Here is a 22,924-nt window from a genome sequence, read left to right as displayed (position 1 = left end):
TTAAATTACTAAATGGTAAGCTCGGACTCCAGGTCTGCTTCCCAAAAATAGCGGACAAGCGGGGGGGGGGGGGGTTAAGTAGTAAAAAAGTAGACTGTACAGCTTTAGATTACGTACCATTTCATCATAAAGCTTTTGAATAAAAAAAAATGTCCACTATTTTGTGAAAAAAAATAGTGAACATAATGTGAAAAAAGTGGACTGTCCGCTCAAATAGTGGACACCTGGCAACCTCGGAGAGCAAACCGCGGCCAAAAACTAAAACCCGACCTACAAGTATTTTGTATGATTTCAAGGGTATTCCATCTCGGAAGTCACCTAGTAAGTCCATTATACTAAATGAACTCGCCAGTCCTCGAAACCTTGTCTCCTCCTTAACATGTTAAACGCTGGCTTTATGTCAGCAGCTGGGAGACCTTCCTGAGTCCAAGCCGTTCGGGATATCCCCGCCTGTTTATTGAGAAGTTTGATTGTTTAGGTTCCCACGACATTTTTAACCGGCCAAAGCACAGCCTTGACAAACGCTTTTGTGGAATCTGCTCCTCTTGTTTGGCTTCCCTTTCTCCGGGTACCGCGTTGTTGAAAGAGCCCTGATCGGTATTTACAGCAACGTCGTAGGACTCGAGAGCTCTTGACAGGGACTACTAGAGCTCTTACAGGCTCGCGGGCGCTGCGTTGCAGAAGTGGCAAGTCCCGGAACGGGCGCCAATGGGCCTCGCGGGCTCCCCGGGCCTAGCGCGAGCGCGAGCAAGTTCGCTCTCGCCGCGGACGGAATTGACGTAAGGAGCGGAAGTGGAGCTGGGCTCCGCGGGAGAATGTCCGCGGGGGTCTTGCGGGCTGCAGAGGCTCCGCGGGGGTTGCCGAAGCGAGTCCTGGTGACCGGAGGCGCCGGCTTCATGTGAGTTCCTAATCGGGGCAGAAGTGGGGAGGCGGCGGCCGGTTTCCAACCTTTTTCCCGGTTTCCAACGTTAAAGGGTTTCGCTGTCCGAACATCGACATTCCAGAAGCGGTGAATGCGCCAACGCTGGAAGTTTTTAAGAAGAAACTGGACAGCCATTTGTCCGAAATGGTATAGGGTTTCCTGCCTGAGCAGGAGGTTGGACTAGATGACCTCCGAGGTCCCTTCCAACTTCTTCTTCTTCATCATCATCATCATCATCATCATCATCATCATCATCATCATCATCATCATCATCATTATTATTATTATTATTATTATTATTATTATTATTATTATTATTATTATCATCTAGAGAGGGAAGCCAAGAAAAAAAGTTGCTCCTTAAGATGCTTTTGGAGCGGGAAGGACAGGGTTTATTTTGGTGAATCTAGAAAATCATAAAAAAAAAAAAAAAGATTGAAAACGAGGCGTGCAGAAGCAAGATAAATGTAGCCTTTGGGGAAAAAATATAAAACGCGTTTATGTTCTTACCGAAATAATTTAAATATATCTCCTGGAAACCGCTTCTGGACTTTGTGATTGAGATGGGGTGGAAAAATGAAACTTTGACGTTGGCTTTTACCGATTTAGATAGGTTTGTTGTTAGAGAAATGGCTAGTTTATACTATTATGGAAAAGCAAAAAGTTGAGGTTTGATGTTACCATCTTATTCTACTGCACCAGAGGGAGGCAGAAGTCAACGCCTTTTTTTTCTTTTTTCTATAATTTTCCTACACTTTTCCCTTTCCCCTCCTCTAATTTTCCTATTCTCTTTTGTACTTTCGTATTTTATATTATAAACTAATAAAAAAGTAAAAAATATATACGTGTGCAATATTTATATCCAAAACCGCTATGTAAACAAAGCTAGAATTGCTTCCTCCATATAAAGAAAAGGAAGGATAGAGTCTGCTTTTGAATTCCTAAATTCCTAAACACAGTGAGTTGTTTGTCAGTTCTGTCTGAACCATGTGCAAATAAAAAGAAGCTTAATTATTCAGTTCAGGTTAGAACTTCAGCATAAGTTCTTCCTTTTTGCTCATCTAATTTTTGGCATCTTTTTAAAAATAAAGCCAGTGACTGGAGATAATAAGTTACCTCTTTTTCCCAGATTTCTTTTCATCTGATGTAACAAGATGCTTTTCTTTTTTTGGAAACTTTTTTTCTATTTGATTCACTAATATTCTAATTCAAATTATGCATTTGAAATCCTGAAAGGAAGTTGTTTGCCTGGTGAGGGCTGCTTCTATGCTCTCACGCTGTATATTTCCTCAGAGTACTTCAATTTTCTTTTGTATTAAACCCTTTCCTTACAATACGCTTCTGAAGCTCCATATTTGAGACTGAAAAATATTTGAAATTTCTCTAATAGACTGTAACCTTGCATATTTAAAGTTTTGCTAATTATTTCCCACAAAATTATCTATTTAAATAAATGGTTTAAAGAACATCAAAATAATTTGTACCATTATTGCAGTGTCCTATGAGCATTTTTCAAAGAACTAAAAAAAATTAGACTCTTATTAATTATGGTGTATTTCTTAGTTTTTATTGAGAGGTAATTAAACATCTTAGTTTAGGCTTAAGAGAGAGAAGGAGAAATTTTTTTACAATTCCTGATCTTACTGCCAGAGCAAAAAATGAGGAAAGCTTTTGATGTCCATGAACAAGATTTAGAAAAAAATTGAAGTCTGGTATAGTTCTGCATATTGACCATTTCTGTTTTTTTCTTCCAAAATTGATAGTGCTTCCCATGTGATAGTTTCCCTTGTGGAAAAGTATCCTAACTATATGATCATTAATCTGGATAAGGTAAGACCACTGGTTTAAATTAAATAAATGGTTTTTAAGCAGTACCCTAAAAAGAGCTGTAGTGTCTGACTGACAACATGGTGGGAGAGAAATCTAAGGTTCTAAGGCTATATAATTTGTTCTAAAGGTTGGTTTGCTAATAGTGATTCAAGTGGATGCATTTACATACCCATATTTCTTTATAACTGAGCATACTTGTGAATTCTGAATCATACATTCAAATAAAAGAACAAATTCTGCTTCTGAATAAAAATTTGTATTATTCAATTTCTAAAAACTTAGAACCCTGCTAAAACCTATAGCAAGCCTATTCATTTTTCCTGATCCAATTTTCCCGAGCAACACAGTGCTAATGAATAAATAACAGATGTAATGTAACATATAAACTGTACAATTCAATTGAAAAACAAAAACTTTTAAGGGGAAAAATAAAACTAACAAAAGATACAATAACATCATTACATAAGTGTGCAGAACACCCTTAAACTAATACTTTTCAAAACTTTGATCTGGTTGAAGCTATTCTTTTATGCATTGCAGTGTTTCTCAACCTTGACAATTTTAAGGCATGTGGACTTCAACTCCCAGAATTCCACAGCCAGCATTGCTGGGAGTTGAAGTCCACATGCCTTAAAATTGTCAAGGTTGAGAAACACTGAATTTTGGAGTATGCTTTAGTTCATTGTGTTGAAAGATGAAATCTCTCTTCATCTTCAACATTTTAGCAGAAGCTTGTGCCATAATTGATTGATACTTGGAATTGTTCATAATTCCTTGACTAGACTTTGACTAAGGCTCCAGTTCCAGCTGAAGAAAAGCAGCCCCAAAGCATAATGCTGTCACCACCATGCTTCACAGTGGGTATGGTGTGCTTTTGGTGATCTGCAATGTTGTTTTTGCACCAAATGTACTTCTTATAATTATGGCCAAAAATTGAATCTTGGCCTTATCTGACCATAGCACTTTTTCCCAAATGTTTTGGCAGGCTTGATGTAGGTTTTTGCAAAATGTAGCCAGGGTTAAATGTTTTTCTTTGTAAGAAAAGGCTTCCATTTTGCCATCCCACCCCATAGCCCAGACATATGAAGAATACTGGAGATTGTCAGATGTGGTACACAATCAATACTTGCCAGAAATTCCTGCGGCTCCTTTAATGTTGCTGTAGGCATCTTGGCAGCCCCTTGGACCAATTTTCTTCTTGTTTTTTCATCAATTTTGCAGGTATATTCACTTCTTGATAATGTCACTGTTGTGCCATATTTTCTCCACTTGTTGACTATCTACATTGTGTTCCACAGTATGCATATACAATGCCTTGGAATTTTTTTTTGTTCCCTTCTCCTGACTAATACCTTCCAACAATGAGATGCCTGTAGTGCTTTGTAAGCTCTTTGCAGCACATGGCTTTTGCTGTAAGAGGCAACTAAGTAAATGTCAGAAAATCCTAATGCATACTTGAAGTTTATATGGGCTTGATCAGAGTTGTTTCAATTGATGGCAGGTGTGCACCGACTACTATTTACCATCAGTTCGAATATGATTGGTTAATTCTGAACACAGCCACACCCTGTATTATAAGAGGATGTGCACACTTATTGTACTTTTTAATTGTTATTTCCCCCCCCCCCAAGATTTCAGTTTGTTTTTCAATTGAATTGTAAAACTTATATGTTACATTAAAGGTGGAAAAAATTCTGAAGTGATTTATTTTTATTACATCTCAAAAAATCTGGCATTTTAACAAGAGTGTGTAGACATTTTATATCCACTGTATACCTTTACCTAGCTACGGTGATAACTGTGGCAGTGGAATATCAGCATTGTTACCTGTGTCCATATGAAATCACAGAGCTTTTTTAAAAAAAAAACTGCTTCTGCAAAAGTTGGAATTCTCGGATCAAAGCATTTAGTCTGAATAAGTCTTGTTTTCAGCAACCTTTCATGTAAAATACTTATTTTCTCACTTTCTCTCCTTTTCTGTTTTTTGTTAAGCTGGACTACTGTGCAAGCTTAACAAATCTTAAGACAGTTTCTGAGAAAGAGAACTACAAATTTGTTCAGGTAAACTAAACTTTTTGCATTCATTGGGTTTTTAAAATCAAATGACTGCGGCTTCAGTTCCGGCGTGTTGGGTGGCATGACAGGACATAATTGACTCAAATTAGACTCCAAGAGGGATCATCAGTAGTTTCTGATTATAGTGAAACAAGGTGTCAGGTAGGCTGCCATATTCCCAGGCACACTATCTTCGGAAGATTTATTAATAACATGAGTGAAAAGATGGAGAGATTAATAAATGTTCAGATAACCAAGAATTGGATGACAAAGTTAATATATTAGGACAGATATACAATATAATTCAAAATGATTTGAGTAAATTTGAGAGTTGGGTTTAAAATAACAAAATGAAAGTGAACAGGTAAAGACAAAATTCTTTACCTAGAATACAAGTCCAATGTACAAATACAGGATCGGGTAATAACTTGGTAATAACACTTGATGAATAGTAGTCGATTTGAGTCAGCAACATGATGTGGTAGCTAACATGGCAAACACAATTCTAGGTTATTTTATCAGAAGTATAATTTCCATTTCATGGAAGATAATAGTTCAGTTTTATTCTGCTTTGGTCAGGCTGCACTTTGAGTACAGTAGCCAGTTCTGGACGTTATAGTTTAAGGATAGTTTAAATGGAAACATTTCAGAGAATTATTGATTATAATCAGTGATATGGAAATCAAGTCATATGATTAAAGTTCTGATTATATTTAGGTTTGATAGATGTTTGGGGAGAGAAGAGAGAACAGAACGTTGCTAATCCTAATTTAGATTCCTGTACTAAGCAAGCTGGAATTGGTGTAAAATCTCCCCTTCCAGCTCTCTGATTCTACTGTGCAATTGTTATAAGATGAAAACTGAGATGAAAGCCTGCAATTTTCCGTAAAATTATATACCAATTATATATCAAATGCTTACCATTGGAAAAATAACTTGCTGTTCCGTGCTCATTTTAAATTTCCCTTTTTCTTTATTAGGGAGACATCTGTGAACCCAGTTTCATAAAAGAATTATTTGAGACTGAGAAAATTGATATAGTGTTACATTTTGCAGCTCAAACGCACGTAGGTGAGCATGGCATATCCCTGTAATTGTCACCATCTTGCAGGATTGATAAAGCATTCTTCAATAGCTTCCAGGTTTTGTGGAAGGGACAGAGCTAATGCTTCATGTAATGTTACGTATTATGACGTGGCTGGTGGTGGAGACTGAAATATTGCAGTTTGCCAGTGGTTGAACCCTGTTAAAGTGTAGATTATATAGATTAAGTAGAACAATTTGTAGACAGTCTGTTTTAGTCATTAGAATTTTTATTTGGCATAGACTTAAATCTCAGTGCAGCACAGCTTTATTTTTCATGCGATTTACTTATTTCTGTTAAGTTTACTTGAATATTTGAAAGATACTACTTTTTAAAATAGGGTCCTTAGTTCTGATGGTTGTGGAAAGGGAACTAAATATGTACCGATTCATAAAAGAAAATTTTTGAAAGGACCATGGCTGCATCTGGCACAGACATTGCACTTTTTAAGATTAATATGCTTAATTCTGCACTAGATTCTGGCCTGTAATAATAATTTTAAATATATGCTTTCCCTCTTTGTATGCTTTTTAAGTCTGACAATCAATTTTAAAATATCTGGCTATTCAACCTAAAGTACTATGTGTTTATTTAAAAGAATTTATTTCTGGCTTTTTAATTTTTTAAAAACCAAGACAATCTCTTCTAAACATAAGCATAAAACATTATTTAAAATGTAATAATGCTATTATGCGTAAGCTCCACTTATCTAGACTTCCAGTGTTCTCTTAATATATGTGTCTGAGGCATTATCTAGGATTTCTTTGTCCAAAGTTGGGAGGCTTATGAACACAGCTCTTCCTCTCTGTTCACAAAGAAAGAGAAATGCTCTCAGCTGCTTGCTTTATGCTTCCGTGGGCTATTAGGTCGCAGTCTTAACATTTTTAGAAGCATTGTGTTGTGTGATGTTTGGGGAATAAAGAACAGATTTTTTCTATCAAAGCATTCTGTTAAGGATTGTACTTGTTTTCAGTTATCAAAGTGACACCCTCTTTATTCTTTTTGACTGAAAATGTAGATCTTTCATTTTGGCACAGACTTGAGTTCAACTATGTTAATGTTTATGGAACGTACATTCTACTTCGGGCTGCTTATAAGGCCAATGTGGAAAAATTTGTATATGTCAGCACTGATGAAGTTTATGGAGGAAGTTGTGATAAGGTGAGCTATTATAGGTTGAAACCTCTTGCCTGTTTTTCCTGTGTGGGTCTGGTTGATTTTACAGCTCCAAACTCTTATAAAGAAATATCAATATGTTAAACCTTTACGTTGTTTCCTATTAAAAAGGCATTGAAGATCCCATTTGTGTGTATACTTAAAGAATGTTTCCAGATTGTAATTTGATGTGCAGCAGAACAAATTACGAGTAGAGGTAGTCCTGAGGTTACTACAGTAGTTGGGACCAGAATTTCCATCACTATGTGATGTTGTGACCAAATCAGTTAGCAACAGCAGTTCTGGCCATTGTTAAGTGTGCCTCATTAGGCAAGCATCTCAAATGATTGTGACTTCCTGCTGGCATCTCCATTAAGAAGCTGGCAGGGAACATCAGAAATCACAATCCTATGACTGCAGCTCAGTATGATAGTCAGAACTCTCAGGACTGGTCATAAGTACCATTTGTTCACCATTGTGACTTTGAACGGTTGCTGAATGAGTGGTCACAACCTGAAACTACCTGTATATATCTGGCAACTGGATACTTAATACTTGTTGCCGGTATTAGAGTTACCTATACTAGTTGACTGGAGCCATTTGTAACTCACTGGTATCTGTGCTAAAATTTACTTCATGTAAACTTTTGCTGCAGGAATTTGATGAATCTTCACCCAAACAACCCACAAATCCTTATGCGACATCTAAGGCAGCGGCTGAATGCTTTGTCCAATCTTACTGGGAAAAATATCAGGTGAGCAGAAATGACATTGGCGTTGTGAAAGCTTCTATCAATTATCTGTTTAGGTCCAAAGGGATGCAAATACATAACAAAAGGAGTGCTAAAGCTAGTGAATTATGCCATAGAGCTGGGAAGGGTAACTTGGAGGCCACCCTTATTAGGTGGAAGTTGGGACCCACCTCAATCTCACCCTATGCCAGGGTGAGATTGTGGCTTTTGTTTAACATGGGGGAAGATCTGAGTATTTGAAAACTATATGGAAGTTTTTTTTAAGTTTATACTATAGTTTTCTACTATTGTTTGCCTGCCAAAGGAGAGAAACCATACCACTAATTTTTAACAACTTGTTTGGAAGCAGATTTAGAAATTACGTGTAGTTTAGGGGCCCTAGATTGCTTGCCTGTTTTTATAAACCAGCTTGTTCCTTGGGCTTTTACCTTCAAGGTTAGGTGCAGTGGATCAAGTTAGATCCTTCTGCTAAATGTACCATTTTAATCTTAGCCTTTCTGCCTCAGCAATGTATGTTTTCTGGTTGTTCTGTTGGCAAAAAATAATGGGTGAAGTCAGGCATTATCTGAGTACACTTGGATATCAGTCCCTTGACATCAGTGCTAGCACTGATGATGTTACCGAAACGTCTGCAAGAAAACAACCAAGCTCAGAGAATATCAAGGACCCCTCATTTCAAACCTGAACTACAAATATACTGCCACAAACGTAAACCTCTAAATGGAAACGATTCTTGGCTTCATTTGTTGAGAAAGGTATAGTTTTATTAGAAGTCAAGTGCATTTTATAGTAGTGCACAGCCAGAACTGAGATACATGCTGCAAAATCCCTTATTTCAACTTTTCCCACTCTTAACTGTCTCCGATCGTTGATCCCGCCCCCAATAACTTATCAGGTTCAAGCAAGATGTTTTCAGAACAGTCACTTCAAGCGTAGGTTTATATGCAGCTGCATTCTTCTCCCAGCTGGGTAACCTTAAAGCAGTGTCTCAGGGAGATACAGCAATTAGTATTTTCGTTTTCCCCCAAGCATTCACCCTCCCCAGAGTCCATGGCAGACTGTCACCGTGCAGTAGTGACACAGAAGCAAGCATTAAGGTGGCAGCTGACATATTCTCTTTTATTGATATCAGTCCTTAGTAGTAGAATCTGAGGAAGCAAAAAACTGTAAGGGGATTGTTGCTATTCTGGCAATAGAAATTATGCCGTCAGGAATGGGTTTAACTGGATATCACTCATGTTAGGTCATTAATAGCAGTTTTGACTGGGTTCATTTTAATACAGTTGTCATGTATACGTTAAAGTTTCCAGTGGTTATCACACGGAGCAGCAACGTCTATGGACCCCATCAGTTTCCAGAAAAAGTAAGTTAAATCAAGGTCTTTTTACTTTTTAGTTTCTTAAACTTTTATAGTGTAGCGCCACCCCCGTAGGGACCGCTTAAGTCAGGGCCCTCCCGACCTCCCCTCCAAGTGGCCACCAGCCCAAAGAGGTCTCTCACATTGGCACCTCTGCCTAACAGGGCATGTAACACGGCGGTATTCAGTCACGACCAGCAGCCACGCACATGGGTGGTGATGGTCGCTCTCTCTGCGGTGACTCACATGGGATGATGGTAGTTGATCTCAGGCAATAAGAACTTACAAGGAAGATGGTAGTGAATCTCTAATGACAACAACTTGCCCAGAACAATGCTAATCAGCCTCTGTTGATGGCAGCTTGCGTAGAACGATGGTGGTCAGTCTCTGGTGGCAGCAACTTGCCTAAAACAATGAAGATCAGTCTCTGGTGGCAACAACTTGCCCAGAATGATGGCGGTCAGTCTCTGGTGACAGCAACTTGCCTAAAACAATGGCAGCGAGTCTCTGGTGGCAACAACTTGCCCAGGACGATGTTAATCCGTCTTTGATGACAACAACTTGCCTAGAACGATGGCAACCAATCTCTGGCGCTGGCAGAGGCCTCCCTTGTCCGCTCTCGCCCCTCTCTGACCTCACTCCATGCAATCCCTTTTTATCTCCCCCAGCTGATCCTATAAAGAAAAAAACCCCTTACCTCCCACTAAAAGACGTATGTCAAACTCTTCCCTAACTCTCCCTCTGCCTCACTTACTCCAACGTGGGAAAGGAATTAAAACTTCCCAAACTACCCTCTCTCCCTCTTTTTGTCTGGCCTGCCCGCAACGAAAGAGAAACAATAAAACTTCACCTTTCCCAACCTCTCTTTCTCTCTTTCTCTCTCCCTCTCTCTCCCTCTCTCCCTCTCTCTCCAACCAGCCACTCTCTCCTCTCTCTCTCTGCCTGGCATGCTTCAAGCAAACATCTCCGGCAAGCTACTCCACTCTCTCTCTCTCTCTCTCTGCCTAGCCTGCTTCCAGCAAACGGCTCCAGCAACTACTCTCACTCTCTCTATCCCTCCCCCTCTCGTCCGGCTTGCCTGTAGCGAAGCAAAAAAAGCAAATGCGAAAACCCCAGCTTCTTACTCTTTTCGATCAGCTGGCTCAGAATGGCAAGCTCCACGAAGCCTTCTCTCTTCCTCCCTTCTATCTGCTTCCTCCTCCTTTTTCTTCCCTCCTCCGAGCCACACCCCGCCGCCAGACCCATGGCAGCTGCCGGAGCTCCTCATCTTCCTGCCTAATCGGCAGGGCTCCTGCAAAGCCTCTCAGCTGGCCCCATTCTCACCCTAACTCCACTATAATAGTTTACCATGGAAATAATCCATGTTCCATGAAAAAGTGACAAACCATATACTATTTTAGGACAATTCATGTTATGGCCAAGATATAATAAATAGACTTAATCAGGTCAATCTTCAACTCAGGGCATTTTTTAATCTCTGCAGAATGTACCAATAGCTGGACCTGCATCTGTTATCAGATCTCATAATTATCCAAAGGCTTGATCATTATGAGATATCTGTGTTCAGAGTAGAGTATTTGCCATTTTATGCCCAGCGTGAAGTTTTGAGATTTTTGATGGGTAGAGGTTGAAATATTTATAGAGCCAGCTGGGTCTCCAATTACCACAGTGCTTAACTTCCAATTATTTTGGAGTGGGATATGATCAGACTTGCCTACTGGCCATCCTTGGGCTAGAAAGTGATAATATTGGACTTTCGTGAATCTCTCTCTCTCACCAATAATTGCTTATAGGAGGATTTGTCTTAGTGTTATCTCCAATAATAGCCCAATTAAAAAACAATGTTGTGTCTAGCCTATATTTTGAGATTTTAATTTAGAGAATTAACAGCATGAATGTTGTAACCTAGCTCAAGTTTCTAGTATGTGAAAATGGGTTTTGCTACTTTTAAGAATTCCAGATAGATAAGGAGCACTCTGTTATGTTTTGATGCTGCACATCCAGGCCCTTTTTTCGCTCGAGCAGCACTGCTGTGCAGATGTGTGCCTGTCATTTGCCACCACTTTCCCTTTTAATAGCTGCCTTAAGAGTTGAAACAAGACTTGAGATTCTTTCTGCCTCATGGACGAAAGCCCTTCCTGATACTGGTGCACAGCAATTTTTTTGCTCGGTAGGGATTTTTATGTTTATTGCTAGTGTCAGGCTTACTCCAGCTAAGTCCCTAGGAAAGAAAGACCCTCGACTCCATTTGATTGAAGTGATAAGTTAATTTACTAAGGAGTAGTGGTTGCAACAAAAGCAAGGCTAGATCTAAGGTTCCCGTGCAAAAGGTTACATATTTTCTCTTTCTCCCCAGCCCTTCCCCCTTGACCGATTTGTCTCCAACCAGTGGTGTGCCATATATGGAACTGCTCAGATGTTTGGTGCCACTTGATGCAATTCACATTCCTTTCCCAGGCTCTGCGGCCTTGAAGGCTGGAACCAGCTGGTTCTCACACCTCTGGTTTTTGTCAAAACTGTCACCTCCTCCCTTGTAGGTCGTCTATCCTCTACATGCCAATTGTGTACTTTTTCTCCCCCGCCCATCCATTGATGGCAGGATGACAGCGAGGTGCCAAGCTGAAGATGGCAGATCTGACAGCTAGCATTAGTGAGAACTTACTTGTAGCAGTGAAGCTGCATCATTTTCTGTTTTAAAATAGTATGAATTTTAATAATTGTTCATTTTGTTTCCTAGGTTATTCCTAAGTTCATTTCTCTCTTACAGCAGAATAGAAAATGGTATGTGTTACCTATGTATGTATGTATGTATGTATGTATGTATGTATGTATGTATGTACGTGCTCATTTAAAAACTGTTTGTAAGAAAACAAGCGATGTCACACTCTGAAAACCACATGGCTAAAAATTGGATATGCCTGTAAAATTAGTTCCCTTCTTATTGCTAAAGAAATTTTAATATTAAGAAAAGGGAACAGAGCTTTGGAGTTTGGTCTGTGTTTAATTTTCATTTAAATACATATAATTATGTTTCCATATATGCAATTCTTTATTTAAATATGGAGTGTTGTTGAATATGCAATATAAACAAATGAAGGGGGGAACGACTCAAAGCCTGGATTATTTTGGTGTGCATATTGCTTTTGATCAAATGAGAAGCTGTATTTGGGTGTTTAATATTTTTCCACCAGCAGAGGTCGTAGAATTTGTGCTAGACCATGTTTGTTATTTTGTGCTTTTCACTACTAAAATCTTGGTTGAGGTAGCTGTATGCCTCTATGTATTAATCTCTTTTTCCCTTCCACGATCCCCAGCAATCTGTAGTTTAGGAATGTAATGTTTTATGTGTGATCTGGAATTTTATTGTTAATACAAATTATGGGTTATCATTTGCTTTGCACTTTGCTTTGCTTTTTTGCATACTTTACCCAGCAAAGACTACCAATTTGAATAATAAAATGAAAGTTTTAGAGGTTTCTTCTGCTTTTCAGAGAGTGTTGTTCCTTGAAAACTTGACTAGACCATTCTGCTATTAGTGAGGACCTTGTTTTTTAATAAGCCATATTAAAAATATCTACTTTTGTGTTTTCTTTTAGTTGTATTCATGGTTCAGGACTTCAGAAAAGAAATTTTCTTTATGCTAGTGATGTAGCAGAAGCATTCCTTACCGTTCTGAAGAAGGGGCAGCCAGGTGAAATCTACAACATTGGAACTAGTTTTGCAATGTCTATAACCCAACTTGCAAAGGAATTAATCCATCTTGTGAGTAATAATTAAATTGAAAATAGGTGGCCTAGGCAAAAACAGTAAAATGGGCAAGAGCTGACTTGAGCATTTCACTCAAACAGATCTTGGTTTTATTTAAATGTTTGATATTGTAAATCTCTTTTTGCTTCAATTTTTTTAATGTTTAAAATGTAATAAAAAAGCAGTCATATGACACACCACAAGGATAGATCAGTATTGTGATACTTGACACTGTGGAGGGGTAAGAGACACTATCTCCTTGGCTCCTGTGTCATTCATACTCCTTTCTGTGGATGTAGATCTTTGGTCAGATTAAAAAAAATGATCCTCAGATTCTCCCCTCAGGGAGAAGATGACTTGTCTGTTATAATAGCTGGTCCACTGAAATTATGCAGTGGACAGAGGGGAAAGGAAGTCCTGCAGGAATGGAGCTAAAATTTTCAGGATTTTAACTCCAAACCTGTAGTCCAACAAATAATTCTCCTCCAGGGCCTTCCCCACCACCCCCAAGGCACCCCGTGCTCCTTACCCAGGACTCCAGTCTATTCAGAATGGTATAAGGACTCCTGCCTTGTACAAGGGTTGGACTAGAAGACCTCCAAAGTCCCTTCCAGCCTTATGATTCTATGTGGGCATCTTGCTTAATGACAGTTTTACTCATCGGCCCAGTAATGAGTAAATCTGGTCTCAATTTGGGTTGTACGTCAAGGGCTACCTCTAGTCATCTCTTTCCAACTAGTTGCAACTTTTGAAGTCAAGTAACCATTGTCAGACTGCCCACAACATAGTTCCACAATAGAAAAATAGGATTATATCTATCCCTTCGTGTCTTCTCATTAGATACTGTTTTTGAATAATTGTAATTCTATAATAATTTAAGTTAGAATATTATGATTGGAAGAATTCTGGTATTAGTCCTGATTGAAGTGCATTAATAATAAATCCATGTACAATAAAAGCTGTTCCAATTATTCATTGAAATATCTATTCAAAGGAGGTTAATCAAATCAAGATTGTCAAATATTTAGTTGGTAATATGCATCTTTTCTTCATTGTCAGATTAAAAATACTAGTTCAGAAGCTGAGATAGAATACTGGATGGATTATGTTAAAGACAGGTAAGACAATGATGAGTAGGCTTCATTTCCAATCATTTGTTGGGATTGCTTTCTTTTTTAATAATCTTCTTAAACATTACTCTTTGTCATAGAATTAGACACATAAAACTCTGTCAATTCTGAGAAAATGTGGATGCACTGATTCCCGAAGCCCGTTCCTTTGTGGGATGGTTTTGTTGTATTGAGGAAACAGCATGGAGCTTTAGTGCACTACTTTTTCTTTCCCAGAGCAGAAAAAAAGCAGGGAGGTCTATAGGCAAGTTGGCACATTTAGTCATGATAATCCCACTTTTTATGTTAGTCTTCCAATGGGAGATGGGAAGGCATTTCTGCATAATACTGTACTGGTTCCTGGCCACCTCTTCAGTTCTAAGATTGAGGGGAAAGCTGTAGTTTGAAACACTCTTTGTCTCACAGATGAAACTCTAAAGGCTAGTATTGACACTAATTTTCCCCAGCCACAAGTTTTAGATTTTAAAAACTGGGAAAGATTCAATCTCTGAAGGGAGAAGCTTTAAATATATTCTTTGTGTGGGATAGGGAAGTATGTTTACTTTACAATTCTCTTTTTAACAGTTCTGTTTCATAATTTGTTTTTTTGTCATTAGCACATTGTCTTACAATAAGGTCTGGGGTTCCCCCCCCCGTTTCTGTTTTATTGCTTCTGGCCTCAGTTTTTGTTAATTACCTGCCCCATCCCGTTTTAAAAGATTAGCAAAATTGCCATCTGCACAGGGATCCTTGAAAAGGAGCGATTTGCACTCAACAAAAATTAAGCATTGTCTGTTCATTCTAAAGAATACTGATATTTAAAAATGTTTATGAAGAGTGACTCATCTTAATTGAACAATAAGGAGGCATAGGGTGTAGTTGGAAGATGAAGAATTAAAAAGTATGAAATCAATTTCAAATGAAAAGGATAATCTGTAAGGATTAGACTACATAAAAGCTTGGAAACATCAAAGGGGGAATTACTAGCGTACATGTGTGGTTGTTAGCAGATATTGGATGCTGATTTGGAGATAATTGCCTCTAAAGATTCCAGTGCCATCTTCAACTTTCAGCAGCTTGTTGGATACAGAAATTTAAAAAATAGCTCATATTAGCTTAGAATTGTTTGTTTTTCCCCCTTTTCAGCATCCCTTTAGCCAAAAAACCAGAGGTAAACACACTTTAAGAATTAATATTATAGCCAGATGATTCATTTGAGACATTTGAGTTGTTCAGTCAAGGCATTTCTGGTGTTAAGTAATATTTTGATTTTCTAGAAGAGGCTGGCACTTAGAGTTGTAGTTAAATAAATCAGATTTATCCAACAAATTTATTGGACAATAGTTGCTTGAAGCAATATAATTAAGTACTGCCACAGAGTTGAGCTTCTTGTAAAACAAACTATCGTTTCGGAAACAACTTTTTTTTCCTCTCTGCTTATTAAGTTACAACATAAATGCCTCTGCTGATAAGTGGTGGGAGTTAGTATATGAATGTAAGAGTAGGAGCATGTATCTGATGTGGATAATGTGGGGTCATCTGTGTTAAATTACTCATCCTGAAACTGATTGATGCCTTAAGAATTAGTTTAACCAAGAATATTCTGAGCATTCCATGAGCTCCTTAAAGTAGAGATGACAAGTTTCAAACATGCTTTTGGGGATTTTTTAACATTTCTTACATTTTTTGCAAAATGTTCTGAAATATAATAGCAAAGATAGGGTTTACCTCTGATTCTCCAAATTGATTTAAATCTGGTTTGGTATGATTAAGAGCCGTGGTGGCACAGTGGTTAGAATGCAGTACTGCAGGCTAATTCTGCTGACTGCCAGCAGTTCGATCCTCACTGGTTCAAGGTTGACTCAAGGTCGGTAAAATGTGGACCCAGATTGTTGAGGGCAATATGCTGATTCTATAAACCGCTAAGAGAGGGCTGTCAAGCACTGTGAAGTGGTATATAAGTCTAAGTGCTCTTAACTCTTGCTATCAAATTATGTGTACCTTTTTATTGCAATTTGTATATAATATACACACACATATATTATGTATATAATTTACATTTGAATTTACATTTTTAATTAACATATTCCATCTGTTTGATAAAAATGGAATAGGTTGTGCAAAGTAAAATCTTAAGTTTATATGATCCAAAACTATCAAAATAAATAAACACTCTCTTTCCCCCCCTCCTAGGAACAGTAATCTAGAACTGTACAATTAGGTATCCTGTATTATATTGCTTATTCATTTTAAGACTGTCTTTAGAGAAGGTGAGAATCAGTCTGATACTGTGATTAAGACAGGCTAGGAACTGGGAGACTAATTTTCATCCAGTCATTTCCTCCCAGCTCTAGGAAAAAGGCACTAGCAAACCACTTCTGAAAATGTTACCAAGGCAAAATGCAGGGATTTGTCAAGGCATTACCGTGAGTCAGCATTGACTTAAAAGCACACATTTCCTTTATTTAAAAATATAAATGGTAACATTTCACATGGGTCATTTTTGCTTAGTTGAAGGATTTTCTCCAGTGCTGTGCATATCCTGTGGCTGTAGCTCCTTCATTTGATGTTTTGAATGATTTCAATTATATGACTGATTAGTGTGCAATAATGTTCGTGGTGATGCAATGGTTAGAATGCAGTACTGCAGGCTAATTCTGCTGACTGCCAGCTGCCAGTAGTTCAGGAGTTCCAAGTCTCACCTGCTCAAGGTTGACTCAGCCTTCCATCCTTCTGAGTTTGGTACAATGAGGGCTGTTTGTTGGGGGCAATATGGTGACTCTGTAAACCGATTAGAGAGGGCTGTAAAGTACATAAGTCTAAGTGCTATTGCTATTAAATGTGCATATTTTAGTAGCAGAATAAGAAAAGGGTCTTCAACTTAAGGGCTGAGCCAAAGGAAGATGGCTTTATGACGATAACTGATACAGATGCTGCTGGAAATAAAAAGTTTCTGTTGAAAAACTCTTTCTTTTTTTTAAGACCTACAAATGACATGGGATATCCAATGAATTCTGGAAAAATGTATAGTTTAGGCTGGAAACCGAAGGTCCCTTGGAAGGAAGGAATCAAGAAAACAAGTACGTTATCTATACATGGGAAAGGGGCAGAATGGAAATGAATAGCCATCACAAGCTAATTTGGAAAATAAAATACACATAATTTACACACTAATTTGTCACAGACTTAGTTAAAGTTGCAGTTTCTACAGCGGGGACTTAATTAAACTTGCTTTTGAGTTTTGAGAGATTAATTTTATTTGAATTCTGAGCACAAATGATCTGTTTCAGAGCAGCAATTATGTTTGGCAACATGACTACTAAATCCTGGATTTTAGTTGTCCAGTTGCCATGTCTTAGATTTGCACAGAGAACTCAATGCTTAGATATAAGAACATCAGAAAGCAGCCAATTCTTATATATTTTACAGGCAGCATTTTTATTTGAACAGGATACATTTTATCTTATTACTTGCATGATTCCGTGTGTTCAGTTTCATTATAATCAGGGGTAGTCAACTTTGGCTCTTTTATGACTCGTGGACTTCAACTCCCAGAATTCCTGAGCCAGTCCACGAGTCTTAAAAGAGCCAAGGTTGACTACCCCTGATCATAATCATCAGCACATCCATAGCATATGGGAATTCCTGAAAACAGTTCTGTCTTTTCCTGGGATAGTGGGCTGCTTCAGATTGATCCCAAGTGGGAGTTGGAGTTGCCACAACTGTCGAGTACAGCCATGATTTTATAGCATAATATTTTTTCCCATCATTATATGAGAACCTGCTTCAAACTGAAAATTGTTGGAAAGTTGCTAGTAAACAGAGAACCCTTATAAGCTGTTAGTGATGGTTAAAGGGTGTAAGGTTGTAAGTAGGTTGTTAGTGACTAATTTCATTTATTTTTTTTAAATTAAAACCAACATGGATACCTTACAAGAGTGTTTATGGTATAACTTACTTGTTTTGTTTTTAATCCTAGTTGAATGGTATCAAGAGAACTTCCACAACTGGAAAAATCCAGAAAAGGCTTTGGAACCATTTCCTGTTGCTGGAGAATCTGTATGAATTTGTATGCATCAGAGCTGGAAAGGAAAAATAAAGGAAATCATACTACCTCAAGAACACATGAAGAAAAGAAATGAAGTGGTTGAAGTTGAAGGTGTATTGTATTCACAAAACAAATATCAGCAACTTAGAATGGAAATGTTGAACTCTCAATGTAATTCTCTTTGGGGCCAAAATAATTTCATGAACACTCCAGTACTGAAGCTTTAAAATGACATTTCAAGACAATAACTTTTTTTCCTTTAAAAGTGCACTTTAAAGTAGCTCTTTGTATTGTTACAATATTGTATTATCAGTATTAAAATTTAGACAACATTTTATACTTAAGGGGTAGGCATACTCTTCATCATGGTTTACTAGAGGACATTAGCAATCTGGTCATTTTTAAAACACTGTACTGTGCTGATTTCTAATGATCCAAGATCCGAACTGAAAAGATAGGATTTTTTTCTACTTGCTCAACAGAAATTATGATTTGTAGACAACCAAGTCATATTTTAACAGAATAAAATATGTTTCAATTATATTTTATGTTTGTTTTATAAAATGTTCTGTATGAAATGATAAATTACTAGATTCCTTTAAGGGTAATTAGCGTTTCGAGGTTCATATAAAGCATATTTATGGCTGTTTCTGAGATGAAAGTATGTATGGGATCACTTCTTCTTTTGGTTCAAAATGCATTCATTGGCTTCCTGGTTTCCAGCATCCACAGGTTCAAAATAAACATGTAAGAATAGTGTCAGCCCAATCTAGCATGTAAATTATATTTCCACTGAAGAATGCTGAAATAATGCTTGCATCTCTTGGAAACCTCTTCAGCTTCACATATAAAACCTTTGCATCATGATTAAAAAGGGTCATGGTTCGCTTAGTTTTAAAGAACAATGTTCCTTTTTAATCACGTTGCAAAGTTTGTATGGTTTGACAGTTCCTGTAATACTTGGGTAAGAAATCTGAATTAATTTGATATAAAAATGTTTTGTGTGACTTTTAAGGACTTTTTCTAGATACTTTCTATAAAAAAAAACCTAAATGCTCATTAAAACGTATTTGAGGTGCATCATCACAGGGAAATGGAGCCATTTATTTGTTAGGATAAAAGTTATATGTAGTAACACTTTATACCACAGGAATCAAATACTGGACAGCATGAAGAAAAAAAAAATAAAGCAGTGTTCTCCTATATGCTAATTACTAAAAATAACCACATGATACAAACAAAAAATCCCCCATCTTCATTAAGCATTAAAATCATTTAAGTGCCTGCTTAAAAACATTTAAAAGGTTTCCTGAAAACAGGAGGTCTGGGGCGATGTTTTCCATGATTCTTGCCTTCTTGCCCATACTTTCCTCACTTTGATGAGGGCAAGATCTTAAGCAGGCCCTCTCTAGTTGACCTGATTGAAGGGGCAGAATCTATATGGATGAGAGAATGCCACACCACCCTTGAGAAGTAACAACCATATAATTGGTGTACCAATTGAATGTACTACAGCAATAACACCATTTCCAGAAATGCTTGAAAAGCATATGCTATTTTCTCCATAGCATGTTCATGGTCAAAACAAAATTATGATTGCAATTTGGAAACGGTCCAAAACTAACCCTCCTACAGAAAAAGCTTAAAAATTCTATCTGCTCTTAGAGTTGTACTTAATAGATCTACTGTAGACTTCTGATGTGTGGACGAGATCAGGGGGAGCCCTGTAGATGTTATTTCATTTGTTCAAGTAATCTTGCAACAGTGATTAAGTGGTTTCCAAGGATTAAAATAGCTGCAAGAAGTAACCTGTGATGCCTGAGGTAAACAGCAGCAGGAGAATACTCCCTAAACCAGGGGTAGGCAACCTTGGCTCTTTTATGACTCGTGGACTTCAACTCCCAGAATTCCTGAGCCAGCCTGGCTCAGGAATTCTGGGAGTTGAAGTCCACGAGTCATAAAAGAGCCAAGGTTGCCTACCCCTGCCCTAAACTCTTGGCCCAAATGCCAGTTGCACTCTCTTCCATCACTCCCAGTCAGAATGTCATCCGAGTTTTCATAATTACAAAGTTAAATTCAAGCCTGGGAACAGTTTTAGAAATAATAAAAAAAAAACATTTCAGCCAAGCTGAAATGGAAAACAATGGAAGAAGTTGATATTCTGATTTTTGAGTTGGGTTTCAATATATCTAAATGCTGGTACTTGGCTGAGTAACTCTAGAGCTGAAATTGCTCAAAGAATAATACAGTATAGTAATTTGCTGGTTTTGTGTGTGTACATTTGTCCTTTTTTTAAAAAAACCGGTGGTCAGTGTGTGAAATCCACTAACCTCCAATGGAACTGAATCCAGCATCTGAATGAATTATGGGAAAATGCTTTAAAATTTAAAGATGTTAACTTAATGTTGAATTATGTACCAAAGCTTGGAATTTTTATGAGGAATTATGTTCTATTAGGCGAGGTTGGGGAATAAAAGAATCATAGTGAGAAACTGGAAATGTAATATTATTCCAGATGCCAAGAAATGGTTGTTGGAAATGTGTTTGATTTAAAAAAAGGCAATATTTTCTTCCACTTGATGGATGCAGCTATACATGTGTTAGTAAAAGAGCAAGTAAGCAGAGACAGTCACATTGTACATAATATTTTGTACAGATATTACAGTAGTGTATTCATTAGTAAACCAGGCAACTGTTGGTAAGTATAAAATTATATAAATTTTCATCCTAATTTATATTTTTAGTTGGTTTCTTTTTTAAAAAAATATAGATGGTTTTGTTATATACACATATTTAAAAAAAATACTTTCATTGTCGTTCTTTACAGCTACCCATTGTCAAGTTTGTCTAGAGCCGAATTTCTCAACCTCAGGAACTTTAAGCTGGCGAACCTTCCTTCCATTAAGCACTGGCTGGGGGATTCTGGGAATTGTAGTCCGCTCAGCTTAAAGTTGCTGAAATTGAGATACTCTGCTCTAGCCAGGGGTTCTCAACCTTGGCAACTTTAAGACTTGTGGACTTCAACTCCCAGAATTCCTCAGCCAGCAAAGCTGGCTGAGGAATTCTGGAAGTTGAAGTCCACAAGTCTTAAAGTTGCCAAGGTTGAGAACCCCTGCGGGTCTAGACGATCTTGAGAACTGGTGGCTGTAAAGAATGACAATGAAAATAATGTAATATCTGTAGTGCAGTGTTTCTCAACCTTGACAATTTTAAGGCATGTGGACTTCAACTCCCAGAATTCCACAGCCAGCAATGCTGGCTGTGGAATTCTGGGAGTTGAAGTCCACATGCCTTAAAATTGTCAAGGTTGAGAAACACTGCTGTAGTGGAAGTCAGCCCCCACCAGATCGTTGGATTATCTTGCCTGGAGAGCGAGATGCTCCGAGAAGCAGGAAGATGAAGGGAGGGCCTGATGATCGACGGGGCCACGAACTTCTCGCTCTCTGCCCAAGAGGCAAACATCTTGCTAGGAACGCGGCAGAGACTGAACAAGGAGGGGGACGGAGAAGCGCCCTCTGGACATGGGCAGGGACAATGCAGCCGATTTCATGCACCGAGATTAAGATGGAAAAGCGAGTTCTTTTGCTCAAGAGGAACATTTTCCATTGCTCTTATATGACCTTTCCTTGCATAGGAATACAGCTGCGGTTCCATTGCAACTTGCAGTGATGTTTAATTCAAGACTTGCTAGTGGCCGAATTCAGATGGCTAGAACTGTTCTCCAAGTTGTTATATTTATATCCGTGCCAATTAGGCCATTTTTTTTTACTCGCTAAACGAGGCAGTAGGGCTAAGCTGTGAGATTTGCATCATGAATTTGAGAATCTTTAAAGAATGTGGGTTTTCAGATAGACCGTGCTTTTGCAAGCGTTGGAAAATCAGCCTTGTAAAAAAAAACAAAGCAAAACCCCGAGTGATTTGCACCTGTTGGCATGCAAATTGTTATTAGTGGAAGAATCAGCTAATTAAGGAGAAGCTGCGCTGGACGAAGCAATATTCAATTGTATATACATTTTAAGTATATGTTATTTTATATATATATAACGTATATATTATTTTAAGTATAACGTAGAGATCGGTAAAATTCAGCGGAAAAGAATTAATCAAGTTTTTTCTACTTCATCTGGAAACAACGTTGATCAACCGCCGAAATAGCTCAGTTGGGAGAGCGTTAGACTGAAGATCTAAAGGTCCCTGGTTCGATCCCGGGTTTCGGCAATTGCTTTTCTTTCTTTTTCTTTTTTCTAAACAAGGATGTTTCTTTCCAACTTCAACCTGATTGCAGAACAGTCGCATGTAACCCCGTGTGTCGGAGGAATACACGTGAAGGAATTATTGCTGCTTTTTTCCACAAGGTGCATAATAGGAGGAAGGAAAAAGGACGCTGCGGGTGGAGGGGGGGGGGGAAATGGGGAGAGAGAGAAAAGGAAGCAGAACTGCCTCTGAAAATACTCAGAAAGACCCAGCAGCCTATATCCTTGATTTTTGAGAAAAATGTAGGATATTAATTCATTTCCCGCCTTTCTCACGACCCCTGTTCACGTGTAATCTTGCATTGGAGACTTCATGTTTAGTTCAAAAACGCGACGTGCTTCCATTGTTAACTAAGTTCTCTGGCGCCCCCAGTTTGACCTGGAGCTGATAAGAGCCTGATCCCCGAATCTGAGATAATAAGACATTTTTACATTCCTAAATCGGAGGGGCCAAAGCACAACGGGCTTCTTTGCTTACATCACAGCCCTTTATGGGTTAGTTAGGGTATTAAAATATCACTGTCTTCATATTTGCTCACCAGATATTTTATTGAATCTCCCCGCCCATCCACCAATTATGCTTCCAAATGAATTAAAAAAAAAAAAAAAAAAA

At 38.1% G+C, this 22,924-nt stretch overlaps 1 protein-coding gene and 1 non-coding gene across 2 annotated transcripts; both read left to right on the top strand.

Moving 5' to 3' along the window:
• The first annotated feature begins 796 nt into the window (after window positions 1-796).
• Window positions 797-18,581, top strand: TGDS (TDP-glucose 4,6-dehydratase). Its single transcript, XM_015822602.1, has 12 exons — window positions 797-898; window positions 2,686-2,752; window positions 4,745-4,813; window positions 5,788-5,878; window positions 6,910-7,052; window positions 7,702-7,800; window positions 9,101-9,160; window positions 11,892-11,935; window positions 12,751-12,916; window positions 13,961-14,019; window positions 16,993-17,090; window positions 17,990-18,581. Exons 1-12 carry the CDS (start codon window positions 816-818, stop codon window positions 18,073-18,075), a joined length of 1,065 nt encoding a protein of 354 aa, XP_015678088.1. The 5' UTR covers window positions 797-815; the 3' UTR covers window positions 18,076-18,581.
• A 3,622-nt stretch (window positions 18,582-22,203) lies between these two features.
• On the top strand, window positions 22,204-22,276 carry TRNAF-GAA. The gene has a single exon. It is a non-coding gene; the product is annotated as a tRNA-Phe (tRNA).
• Window positions 22,277-22,924: the final 648 nt, after the last annotated feature.

The sequence above is a fragment of the Protobothrops mucrosquamatus genome, unplaced genomic scaffold, assembly GCF_001527695.2.
Source record: "Protobothrops mucrosquamatus isolate PMUCROS unplaced genomic scaffold, P.Mucros_1.0 scaffold1619, whole genome shotgun sequence".
In the NCBI taxonomy this organism is placed as follows: Eukaryota; Metazoa; Chordata; class Lepidosauria; order Squamata; family Viperidae; genus Protobothrops; species Protobothrops mucrosquamatus.
This window is presented reverse-complemented; position numbering and strand designations above follow the sequence as displayed.

Coding starts and splice junctions, on each gene's coding strand:
- TGDS (XM_015822602.1), top strand. CDS start 816: ATGTCCGCGGGGGTCTTGCGGGCTGCAGAGGCTCCGCGGGGGTTGCCG. Junction 11,936..12,750: donor TTACAGCAGAATAGAAAATG/GTATGTGTTACC, acceptor GTTTTCTTTTAG/TTGTATTCATGGTTCAGGAC. Junction 17,091..17,989: donor GGAAGGAATCAAGAAAACAA/GTACGTTATCTA, acceptor TTTTAATCCTAG/TTGAATGGTATCAAGAGAAC.